Source organism: Eumetopias jubatus, unplaced genomic scaffold (genome assembly GCF_037043125.1).
Source record: "Eumetopias jubatus isolate StellerSeaLion01/CBP00866 unplaced genomic scaffold, mEumJub1_p1.0 scaffold_9, whole genome shotgun sequence".
Taxonomy (NCBI): Eukaryota; Metazoa; Chordata; class Mammalia; order Carnivora; family Otariidae; genus Eumetopias; species Eumetopias jubatus.
In genome coordinates this window covers 52,451,391-52,464,285 of record NW_028274815.1, presented here as the reverse complement: position 1 = coordinate 52,464,285, position 12,895 = coordinate 52,451,391, and the positions used below count along the sequence as shown (strand labels likewise).

Below are 12,895 nucleotides of genomic sequence, written 5' to 3'. Positions count from 1 at the left end.
TCGATCCCAGGACCCTGGCATCGTGACCCGAGCCGAAGGCAGATGCTTAACCGACTGAGGCACCCAGGTGTCCCAGAGACTGCCTTTTCTTTCCTTTGAAAAACAGAGCCCCTACCCCTTTTTTCCTGATTATAGTATTGAAATATGCTCATTGCTGATGTGGCAGAAAAATAGGAAAGTACAAAGGAAATGAAAACCACCTATATTCCTATTAGCCAGAGATAATGCCCCTCCCAACCTGGCCACAGCAGCTGGGTGACCGATTGACCGAGGAAGACAGACCAATCTGATTCTCTCTGGAGACTATGGGTGAAGAGGCACAGAGATGGAAGGAGTTGGTACAGAATTTTCTTCGTGGTAGGTACAGGGTATACGAACGGCCACAGCTGAGATCCCTGCAGGCCCTCTGGCTCCTGCACGCCTCAGGGCCAGCCTGCGTAGCATTTCCAGGGATTCTGTGAGGCTGGATTACTTAAAAATCAACCCCTTTTACACATGCTGCTGTGTAGTCGGGTTCTGTTCTTGCAACACAGGGTGCCTGGCAGAGTCAGAAGAATGACCAATCCGCATGGAAGACCAGCCCAGCACCACGGGCCAAACTGAGCAAGATGCAATTTTTTTTCCTTTCAAATCAATATACGGCTTTTACTGCATCTTTAAAATATCCTAAGTCTGAGGAATCGTCTGGCATCTTGCTGTTTCTGTAGCTGGACAACCTAGATCTTGTTCATCGGTCTGCTGAACTGTTCCTTTTTCAGAAACGCAGATATCATCCAAAAATTTTCTGCTATCTTTGTTTTTAACTGTGGTGGCTTGCTGAATCAAAACAGTGAATTTGATACAAGTTCAATGTTGTTTCCTTCAAGAATGAACTCATCTTTCCAGGCTTCAGATACTAAACGAGCCAGCCACTCTTGGCCCCGTCTAAACCCCGTGGATGTATTTTTCACCCAAGAAATGTTGGATTTCTACAAGAGAACCATTCTCCTGAATAATGACACTGCCGGGGAAGCAAGCATACACAGATCTCATCTTGCAATGGCCGCCCAGTGTAACACCCTTGATCCTGTTCTGTACGTGACTATAGATAGCGTGAACTGTAGCCTGTTCCTATTTCCTCACTGTTAGTTGACCTGGAGCCTCTTCTTTTTCCCTCCAAGGAGATGGAGTTCTACACTGATGTGACCAAAGTCCCTCTGCAGGCTCCTCTGGGGGCCTTCACAATAACAGTGGGACCCTTCAGAGAGATGTTGACGGTTTTCTGTGGAGTGATGGCTGGCGATGGTCTTCATCCTCACAGTAGAGGCAGAAAAAAAAAGAGCAAGACCCAATTTAACAAAGAATAAAAAGTGTAGGTTGGAAGTCTGGATATAGTAAAAGCAGGTGTTTTCTTCAAAGAAATCCATCTTGATAGATCACAGCTTTATCTATGTTTATGCCTTAGTTTGAGATATAAGGATCAGCCACATTATCTGCCTGATCCTATGCCTTCTGATGGCGGGGGCTTCTTTAATTCTCATGTGTAACCCCAGGGTACCTGGGAGGAGGTAGTACTTAATAAGTGTGTGCTAAATCAATGTCCAAAACTAAAAAGTGGGAGAACAGTAAGGCTTCTACTGGCCTTGATTTGTTAAAAATCCACAAGTTGTGTCACTTGCCTTGCTTCTTTCAAAGACGGCAGATGGTCTCTTAACTGGGCTCACAACCTAAACCAAGCTCCTGATTTACTCAGTCCCATCCTCTCTTAGAAACATCAAGACCAGTGCCCTCAGCATGCAAAAACTTAGTAAGCTGGCTAGTCTGGCTTACCAGCCCATTTCTGTTTTTACCAGTTAACCTATTTACCAGGAGGACATTTGTGTTTTGTTCCCAAACCTGTTTATGTTAGTTGTACTCATTTATGTATTTACATAACATAATTACATATTACATAAACTAATGAAATATCTGTGCCTGAGCTGATGTTTCTATTGTAAGTGGAGTGTTTTGGAGAGACTCGTTGAAGGTGAATAGATTAAAAGAACTGCTTTAAATTAGAGGTGAACAAGACAGCTATGAAAAATTAGGTTTATGTGGAGGGGGAATGTATAGGTCTAGAAAGATTTATGGCACTTTAGTGTCTAAGTTCTTACACTAAAGAAATCAGACCTGGAAATTATAGAGGGTGCAATACAGGTACAGTTTATACACGTATGTGATGCAGAATGCCAGTCGGTAGGAGTCCGTTCATAACTAAAACAAGAATATCATGAACCATTCCTTGACCTTCCTTCATATAACGTACTCTGAAATTCTCTGTTCTAAGCTATCCAATCTCATTTTTTAAAAAAATGTTGGCTCTGACTCACTAAAGTGATTTTGTGACTCATGGTTTGAAAAGATACTAACCCCACTAAAGATAACTAATCCCACACCTTAATTTTATTGATGGGGAACTGAGGTTCAGGGGTGTTGAAGAGCTCTACTAAGGCCAGACAGCTAGTGAGTCAGAATTATAATCAGGGATTCCACATCCTATGGCCAGTCTGCTACCCCGAGCAACCTTCTCTCTCATCCAGCATAGTTTCCTTTGCAAAGAGTAAAAGGTGAAACGAGGAATTGGACAAGGATAAATCCCAGAGAGGAAAGCAAAGAATCCCTCATTCTCTCCTGAGGTCCCACATTCCTCCAAATAGTCTCTGAAACAAGGAAGTCCCAGCACACACAGGTGTATGTACTCTTCTCCTGTACCCAGGCATTCCCACATCTCTTGTGCTACAGACACATATTTGGAACAGTGAACCGTGTACCTGGGTAGAACACGTGAGCCTTCTAATTTTAGAATGACTTCAGCTCCACGTGGGAAAACACCAGACAATGGAACGGGGAAGCAGTTTGCAGTTCTGAAAAGCTTTTGTTAGGTGAGATGAGCAATAAACAGATCTCTTGCTTGCTGGCTGACCCACGTTCTACCTGTTTCCCACACAAGTAATGCCTTCAAAGACTTTTTCCTACGGTCTGATTTCTCTCCCTCTATGCACCCCCAGCCAGAGCTCACCCTCTCTACATAGTTAAGCCCAATATCCTCACCCAAATCTGACCACCATCTCCCCGGCCCAGGGAGCATGGTGACCTTCCCCATGAATACCATCACCACATAACATCTTCGCCACGTTCTTTCGCCACCGCCTCTGAAAAGTCTCCCAGACCCTCCCTGAAGCAAGCCTTCAAACACTCCCCGATTCCAGCTGGGTGGTGGTAGACACAGGCTGGAGGAAGGAGATCAGAGGTTTCAAGAGGCACGCAGATGGAGCCAGGCAGATGGCAGAGGGAAGCCCAGAGCCTGCAGCCAGGTGTCTGAGCAAGGGCCTCACCACCACACCCCTCGGCCATTACAGTGAGTCTCATGAAAACATGAGAACCAGATGGGCGGCCTGGGAAATGCATAACATTTCAGAGGGTTAAGCAAGGAGCCACTCAACAACTTAACCGGCTGCGTTCTGTCCCTTTGAAGGGACATTAAAAGGTGCCTTTTGAAGATAGGTCATAACTCCTTCCTTGGGAGGGTGTGACAGATGTTCTAAGCTGTAGGTGCTGCCACCCTCCTTCTGCCTCCAGCTAGGTTTCTTTGCGTGCTTTACAAATTAACAACCAACCAGATAAAAATTTTCTGTCTTAACCCCCAGACTATTGACTTGACTCCCACAGTAATTATTTCCTAAATCACCCACTAAGCAGTAGGCCGAGGTGGCTTTAGGTCATCATGAGCCTTGCATTAGAAGTTCCCATGCTATCTTTTCACCTGTGTGGTGGGCTCTCCGAGCACAAGGATGGAGGAGGACTGCTTGTTTGTATAGCCCCAGCAACTAGATTTTTAGAAGCTAAGTGTAAAAGGGCATCTAATTCCAAGAGAATGAAATACATGGCAGTCACACTATTGCGTCCCTCCCTAGGGTCCACGGCCGGCAACACTCACGGACCACGGCCATATTTCCCAAGAGCCTGAAGGCAGCCTTATAATCCTTCTCAACAAAGCCTTCCAAGCAATCCCTACCAATCTATCAGAGTGGTCATGTGAAAAACTTTATAGGCTATTCCTGATTTGAGTCCAACAGATGAGGAAACTCAGATCCAAACGGGAGACAGACCCAGGGGCTCGGCAGAAACAGACCAGCTGGGCCCAATCCCCAGATTCCTGACCTTCAGCCGGAGGCATGTATTTCTCCAGTGTCCCACTCAAAGTGGATGTCTGAAAAGCATTTACTGACAACAATAATGCCAGTTTCCTATGCCTCTGGCATAACTGGCCCTTTACATTTGGGGGTCTAAGAGAGGAAGAGCGGAAGAAAACAATGAAACCTCAATAAGAAAGGCCAAGGACAACTTTCAAGAAATAAGATCATGGAACTTTTTTTTCCAAAAGCACAAGAAAGCCACATGGGGTCAGCCCCATGTTCCCTCAAGTTCATGTGCCACCACTGACTGGCACACAGAGTTTGCAATTTTCTCTCCGTGCTGCTCCATCAAAACATTAGAGCTGGGGCGCCTGGGTGGCTCAGTCGTTAAGCGTCTGCCTTCGGCTCAGGTCATGATCCCAGGGTCCTGGGATCGAGCCCCGCATCGGGCTCCCTGCTCCGTGGGAAGCCTGCTTCTCCCTCTCCCACTCCCCCTGCTTGTGTTCCCTCTCTCGCTGTGTCTCTCTCTGTCAAATAAATAAATAAAATCTTTTAAAAAAAAAGAATGTATCAAAACCTTCTTATATCCATTACTGTTTCTCATTCCTGTCAACCGTTAGAGTGAAGAGGCTTGCATATTCACGTCATGGGTAAAGCCTTGGATAGCTTCTGTCCTCCAACAGCCCATCTTTACACCTAAATGGATAGTTCTGGGATTTAGTAAGGGAGCCCACACACAACCAGAGCATAAGGGGTTAGGAGGGACTCAGGTGTGCCCGTCAGTTACCCCGTCCACAAGGGAGCACACTTAACAAAACCAGTGTTCACCCAAAAGGAAATATAAGTAGAAAGCAAAAGATGAAAACATTAAAGGAAATGCAAATTAAGTGAGGTACAACAAAACATTGAATGCAGCTTCATCTACCCTCCAGATTTAAGGATCTAACAAGAAGGGATTATTGTTGCTTTTGTTGGTGAAATGGGACTATGGTTTTGTTTTTTTTGAAGTCCTTACCTGTTGAAGGGCATCTCGGCTCCTTCCACAGTTTGGCTATTGTGGACATTGCTGCTATGAACATTGGGGTGCACGTGCCCCTTCTTTTCACTACGTCTGTATCTTTGGGATAAATACCCAGTTGTGCAATTGCTGGGTTGTAGGGAAGGAGCCGAGATGCCCTTCGACAGATGAGTGCATAAAGAAGACGTGGTACATATACACAATGGAAAATTATTCAGCCATCAGAAAAGATGAATATCCACCATTTGCATCGACATGGATGGAACTGGAGGGGATTATGTTAAGTGAAGTCAAGCAGAGACAGTCAATTATCATATGGTTTCACTTATATGTGGAACATAAGCAATAGCAGAGAGGATCATAGGGGAAGGGAGGGAAATCCAAAAGGGTAGAAATCAGAGAGGGAGATGAATCATGAAAGACTATGGACCCTGAGAAACAATCTGGGGGTTTCAGAGGGGAGGAGAGTGGGAGGGGGGGTTAACAGGGTGATGGGTATTGAGGAGGGCACGTGCTGTGATGAGCACTGGATGTTATACTTAACTAATGAATCAATGAACACTGCATCAAGGACTAATTATGTACTATGCAGTGGCTAACTGAACATAAAAAGAAAAAATCCTTACCTGTGACCTATAAGTAATATTCACAAGTGAAATGGACTTTGCTTTAAATTATCCCAGCAAAGGGAGAAAATCAAAATGCTGTGAGAATAGAGGAAAGAAAAATGGCAGATGCTGTGAACTGCCAAAGCTGGGTGACGGGTGTATGGGGATTGATTTCACTATTATTTCTCTTCTGTGTATAAAGATTTCCATTAGTACACAGTCACCAATACTTTTACTTATTGAATTAGGCAGGAGTTCAGTACGTAATCCAGTGTTGGGGGTGGTGAGTGTGGCTGGTTTGCACTACACCCACGACAGAATTTCAGTTATGTCTGGTAGGGACAGAGTGGGGGTGGTCAAGGCCTCCCAGGGCCCGAGGAGTCTTCGAGAAAAAGGAAGGTCACCCTAAAGGAAGAGGAAGTTAAGCAAACAAGCCTGATTCAGTGGCACAGCCCTAGCCCTTGGAGAGGCGGCTCTGACACCATCACTGCCATGTGGACTTGTGTCCCTGAGCAGCCCTCTCTGGACTCCTGTCTGGGTCCAACGGGGCAGGTGGAGGGTAAGTAAAAATGGAAAGAGCTATTCTATCAAGTCCCATAGCTAAGTGACCTATCAAACAGCAATGCAGAGGCCAGGCAGGCAGCCCACTTCCCTTCTCCACAGACCTCCAATCAGCTCTGGGATCTCAAGGTCCCCCCGGATGCCGGAAGTTGTGGCACTGCCCATGCTCTCACCCACCACACTGGGCCACAGAGTGGCCCCCAGCCCGTTACAGGGTAATGTGCAACACAGTAGGGTGTGATGAATTCTGTGAAGATAGATCATAAAGAGGAGGATAAACCTCAGGTACTTGCTGATGTCAGAGACATTCTCATAGAAGCAAGTCCAGAAAGATGCAACAGAAGCTGGTCACTGGTGCAGCAAGGACAGTCATTTTGGGATGAATATAGCAGGTCTTCCCATGTTTGCCCAGGAGAGACTGGGACACCCCAAAGGGCCCTGGCAGGAGCTACACATGATGAAATAGGCTCAGGTAGGACAGGCCTCTCTTGTCTGTATGAATGGAAAGAGATCGGGAGGAGGGTAAAATGACCAGGAGCACCTGGTTGTATCAGCATCTGCCATCATTGGATGGTAGTATCAGCATCTGCCATCACTGCAACTTACCACCTGCAAGTGACTCAGTAGAGAACCTGGCTCTTCGCCCTACTGGGTCCGGCAGTGAGGACCAGGAGGAGCTAAGGATGCACCTGGGGATAAATGCATCCTAGGAAGGGAGACAGGACAATTCTGAGACCAGTGTGGTGGAACAAACAACAAGCCCCCACTTTACCCCCAATATAGTCACATCTGAGCCCTTTGTGACAGGGGACGTAATTAAAAAGTGGAAATTCTGGTAGACCCTGGACCTCGGAAGCACTGCTCTGGGACAGACACACCCTTATGCCAAGCATAACACAGAGGAAGTAAGGCATTTCCTTCCGTGGCATCATGGGCCACCAAGTAGCTTGGACACTTTAAGGGTCCAACTGCATCAAGGATAACCGCTCCAAGGGGGAAAGTGTGGGGCCACAGAAGCAGTGGTACCCAGTGGGAGTGGCAGCATCCCCTCCAGTGTGTTTGGAGGGAAAGGTGTGGAAGAGGAGAAGAGCAAAGTACCAGGGACACTGTGGTTGGTTAGAGGATTTATGAATACATAAGAACCCCCCTCCCCACCATACACACCTTCCTGAAATAACGATTAGGGAGATACAGCAGGGGTCCGCCGTAGTAACAGATGGGAACATACTCCCCGTCAACAATAGCGAAACTGGCAGACTCAGGCACTGCTGGCGTAGCTATTTGGCAATTTGTTACAAGGGTCATAAATATATTTATTCGTGTTCCCAGAGACATACCCTGAGGAAAGAATCTGAAAGGGAAAAGCTTCTAGGCATGAAGAGGGAGCATCATAATTTAAACAGGAGGCAACATAAATATACAAAAGAGAATGCTTAATTGAATTACACATGTCCATTTTAGTGGAACATCATGACCTTTTTAAAAAGATTTATTTATTTATTTGAGGGAGAGAGAGAGAGAAAGCGCGTATGAGCAAGCACACCCAAGTGTGTGTGTGTGGGGGAAGGGCAGAGGGAGAGAATCTCAAGCAGATTCCCTGCTGAGTGTGGAGCCTGAAGTGGGACTCGATCTCACAACCCTGAGATCATGACCCGAGCCAAAACCAAGAGTTGGATGCTTAACTGACTGCACTATCCAGGCGCCCTGAACATGATATTTTAAAAGGAAAAATTTCAAGACTTTCCAGCAACATGGAGAAATACACAACTTGAAAACTTGAGTTTCAAAAGCAGGAATCAAAATCGTTTCCTCACCATGACTAACTGTATAAAATTATGAGTGCACCTGGACATAGGCTAAAAGCAATGCAACAGCGGATGCTTCTGCAGTACTCTGACCAGGAGACATTTGCCTTCTACATTGCCCAAACCTCCCAATATGTTGATCTAGGATCTTTGAAATAAGGGAAATATTACCAGAAATGTCAAAAGACAACGCATAAAATAACAAAACAAAGATCACCAGGCAGAAGCAGACAAAGGGTTCAGGAATCTGGGCTCCTCTTTAGACTCATGATTACATGAGCTGGAAGACTGGGGCTGGTCCCGAGCTCTCCAGCACCCTTGCCCATATGGACTGTCTGAACAGAGCTGGGAGATGGCAAGCCTCTAGGGGAGGGGGAACAGCCCCCCTGCTCCTGCAACGAAGACCCCTCAGGAGCGCAACCAGGCCCCCGGCGTGCAGGGGACAGCCCTGCATGAGCAGAAAGGCCAGGAGCTCCGCAGGAAGCTTAGAGGGCAGGCTCTACCCAGCAGCCGAGGTCTGCTCCGGTCCCCTACTCATCCCCCATGGAGGGCACAGGGGACGGGACTCACCACTCAGGGCAGACGTGCTGTTCTCCAGGGCCTGGCACACAGCCAACAGGAGACCTGTGTGGGGAGAAGAGAAGAAAGGTAAGAGTCTGCTTGGCAAACCACTTTCAGGACTCAAGGGCAGGCCCCTTGAAAGGGAAAGACCAGGCAGTTTCACAGAGTGGCCAAAAGGCCGGCCTGGCCACTTAACTTGGGGCTCAGTGCAAAAGGAAAATGTGGGGCCCCTATTCAAAAAGAAGCAAAAAAAAAAAAAGTGCCATTAACGGTACTCAATATAAAGCTTTTTCCTTCCTTCCATGGTCTCTTTCTACCTGTTCTGGTGTTTTTTTGTTTTTATTTTTTAAATACTGTATAATTTTTTTATTGTAATGAAACACACATAAGATTTACTATTGTCACCATTTTTAAGTGTATAATTCAGTGGCATTAAGCACATTCATGCTGTTGTGCATGTCACGATGGTTGTCTGGCTGCTTATGCCATCTCTCTTGCTCTGCGGTGTGAGGATTCTTGCAGGCTGAGCACCGCACCTCACAGGCGCCCGAGGGCCCCAGGGACGAGTGCACGTGCACAGGTGACCACCCACAGCTGGCTTCCCTTCCCACCAGCAGCTGGACGATGTGCTATGACCCAGCCGGGAAGGGCCATCTGCACAGGTCTTTCTTCTTCCCAGGGACTCCAACCACGGCAGACAGTTGACCCCCAAGGGTACTACAACGTCTGTGTCTGGATGCATCGGGTACCTGGATCAGGGGTAGCGGGCAGCCTTGCCCCTGTCTAGTGACCCACTGAACAGGCCATGGAGCTGCCAACTCGGGATGGGGACAACTGCCACCATGCCCTGTTCCAAAAGGCCAGGGGGTGCACACACATAACACCAACTTTTCTTGTGTCCAGGCCCCGCCAGGGGCAGTGTGGCAGGGCTGAGAACCCACGCAGGGGAGGCAGAGAGGTGGTAGTAAGTAGGATCATGGGAGCCGAGGCTCCAAGTCCCTAGGACACACTCCACTGTCCTACTGGACTTTACTTACGAAATACAAATTCAAAGGTAAAACTATTAAGGATTTCAAGACTGCAACTGCACAGCATTAAACCCCAACCTTGGGGCCCCTGTGAGCATGGGGACTTGGGGAGATGAGACAGGTTTGCACGCCCACAAAGATGCCCCTGCCAGCAGATGACTTTCTGTGCCCTCCCATTATGGTACCGGAGGTTTCTGGAAACAACAGCAAAGTTCCAATAAAGAAGGAACCTCTTGGGAGTTATGCAATCAGCATGCACTAAATTAGAATGACTTCCTAAAACTGAAAAGCAGAAAGATACCCCAGTGGCCGTGCACAGGCCGGGCCACCTATGGGTTAGCCCAGAAGACAGCTGAATCAAGTCAGCACAGAAAACAAGGAGAGTTGTGTGCTGGTACCACTCAACTGCAAGGGACTACTAGCATACACTCTCGCATGCAGGTAGTGAGGGCTCCTTTCCCCTTTCCACTCAGGGTGTAGACACAGAAGGCCTTGAGTCTCAGGGGAGAAACGTATTTGGCACAGGGAAAGCAATCATGCTCAGGGCTTTCCTTTCAGCCTTTGAAATAAGAAACATCACAAAAATGGCAGCCTGCTTTTCCTGGAGGTCTGGCATGGATTTCCCAAATACTCCTACACAGGAACCAGCTACTGGGGCTAGAGTAGGGGCAGGGGGCGAGAGAGAAAGTGGGTAAAATCAAACGCCTTCCTCCATGCAATTCCTTCTTGCTGCTCATTTTGGAAGCATGGCTCTCAGGGTTCCTCTGGGACATATTTAAACAGCCGAGTCCGGAATCTGCACACCAAGCATCCAAGTGAGGCATTCCTGCTAGGGCCAGGTCCACACTGCCAGATGGGGACCGGTCATGATCGGGCTTTGCTGGTACCGCCACAAAGCACTCTGGGACAAAGTCAGCCAGGGACCAGTAGTAACACAAAGAACAGGGGGATTCCTTGCAAAACTCTGAGGAAGCACTGTTGGCCTGACACAAACTGTTCCCAAACCAATGACTTATCTTGCCACCTCCTTCCCGGGCCCCATATCCTGTCATTCAGCGAAAGCAGAGCTGGTACAATTTCTGGTCTCCGTATCAACCGCTGCTTGAGCAAAGCCAAGACAAGAAAGCAAATACCGTCCAACTGTAGCCAGGACCAAGCAGAGATGGACACCAACTCTCCGAAGTCCGTGGAGAGGCCAACACCCCCGCCCCCCGCAGGTTGTGGGGCAGGTTACTTCGCCCGCTCTCTTCCTCACCCATAAAGCTATCCACTGCCAAGCTCACAAAGGCATTCTGAGAACTCATCGGAGTTTGCAAAATCACCATGTTCCACAGATGAAAGTCACTGGGTTTCTTGAGCAATATGGAGAACAGTTCCTCTCTATACCCGCAAAATCCCACGGTAAACAACTTAATGCCCTGAGCTTCTCTCTGCAATCTTGGTTCAGGCACAACTTCTGTTGATGAGAGGTGAGGCCTCTGCTTTCCCGGGGCGTCTCAGACCAAAGGACGGGGGTCAGACCTCTTTCACTGCCCCCCACCAGGTGGGGCTGCCCCTTATGGGGCAAGTACCAGTTCCAGGTCCAGCACTCAGGTTTTATGTGTTAGTCAGTCGTGATTACACATGATGTGGCATCTCCCAGCCTCCCTGCCTTCTGGCCCACCCAGCCTCTGGAAACAGGCAAGGAAATGGAGGCTTACAGAGGTGAAGAATTTGTCCAAGCTCCTGCAGTGAAGTTCAAGCTCAAGGCTGTCCGAAGCCCATGTCCAGGACAACGTTTCATCATCACACCACTCCCGGTCCTCTAACCATAGTCTGTCAGGAAACACTGGCAGGTGTGTCTCACCAGCTGCAACCCCCAAATGAGTCTGAACAACAGATTCAGCAGGCCTAGCAGCAAAGCTTGATCCCTCTGTTCTGGAGGCAGCCGCTGCCTCCAATTTCCCCCACTAGGAGCCAGGTCTGCTGAGAGGCAAGGATGTGAGCGATCCAGACCCATGGCTGCCTCATCTGCATAAGGCCAGGTGCTCGGAAAAGCCAGGCTGTGTGAAGGCCTTCCACAAACCCGTGGTCCTCGTAGGCTCTGAGGCTCATCCGAAACACAGGCGATCCTTCCCTGGGGCACCCATGTGGGGACGGTACAGCTGCCACAGGCAGCGGCCCCAGGAAGACCACACACAGTTCAGATGGCGGCTTGGAGGCCACAGCCACACGCTCCCCTCGCCTGCCACGGGCCCCCCAAGTGGCCTCCCTCTGGGGCACAAGTTCTTCCAGGCTGCTCTTGCTAACGCCTTTCTGCTTAAATAGCTCCAAAGAGGGGAATCCCTGGATCATGGAGTTCAAAAAAGAAAAAAGGGGACGTGGGGGGGGGAACCTATGAAAGCTGATCCTCCACCCAGAGAAGAGTGGAAACCCAGGCCTGCCCTCAAGGGGGACAAGGGTTGCAGTGCTTACAATTTAGCTGTTTGGAACATAAAGTTCCAACAGAAAGAATGTCAAAAAAGAGGCTAACCTATTTATCTGGTGAGTTCATAGACCGAAGCCACCATGAAACCCATCCACTGATATGCCAATGGTACCTGCTATTGAGAGGTGCTGGACCCCTAACTCCCCTGGGCCACAGAGCACACACCCCAGTCCCTCCGTGCAGCCCCTCACTCACACATGGGACTGGGACACCCTCTATCCTCTCCCACCCGTCAGCCTCGTGACCAGCTCCTCTGTGGAGACTCAGCTCTAGTGTCCAGATCTGGGAGAAGCATCCTCAGGCCCCTGGGAACCCCAGCACAGACAGTTGACCCTGCCCTGCTCTGGCAATCTGAGACAGCCAGTGTTTGCTTCCCAGCTCTGACCCAGTCCATTTTGGATCAGTTGTTGCCCCCAGAAATCAAGAGTTGCACATCTCATCCATTTTAAGCCAGGCTGCCTGAGTGAAAGGGTAAAGGGTAGGTTGTGGTGTCAGGGTGATGTGGAGGGGATGGCGAGAGGGTGCTGTAGATCCTTTTGGATGAAGAATACCATGGATTTAAAGGAGATGCTGAAAAAAGACCCATGGGTAAAGAAACAATGCAGGCAGGAGAGAGGGGCAGAAGAGAGTGTGGGTGCTGGCGGGGGGCAGCCAGGATCCCCCCTGCCCCGCTGTACTCAGGGCTGGAAGGTC

The 12,895-nt window shown here is 48.7% G+C and overlaps 1 protein-coding gene across 3 annotated transcripts in view; it reads right to left on the bottom strand.

Moving 5' to 3' along the window:
- Positions 1–12,895, bottom strand: part of TGFA (transforming growth factor alpha) — a 112,723-nt gene that overhangs the window by 67,642 nt on the left and 32,186 nt on the right. For all 3 annotated transcript variants that reach the window (XM_088026468.1, XM_088026467.1, XM_028116277.2), the window contains exon 2: positions 8,717–8,770. In XM_088026468.1, the coding sequence (XP_087882594.1) occupies positions 8,717–8,770 (54 nt within the window). The remainder of the gene's footprint in view (positions 1–8,716; positions 8,771–12,895) is intronic.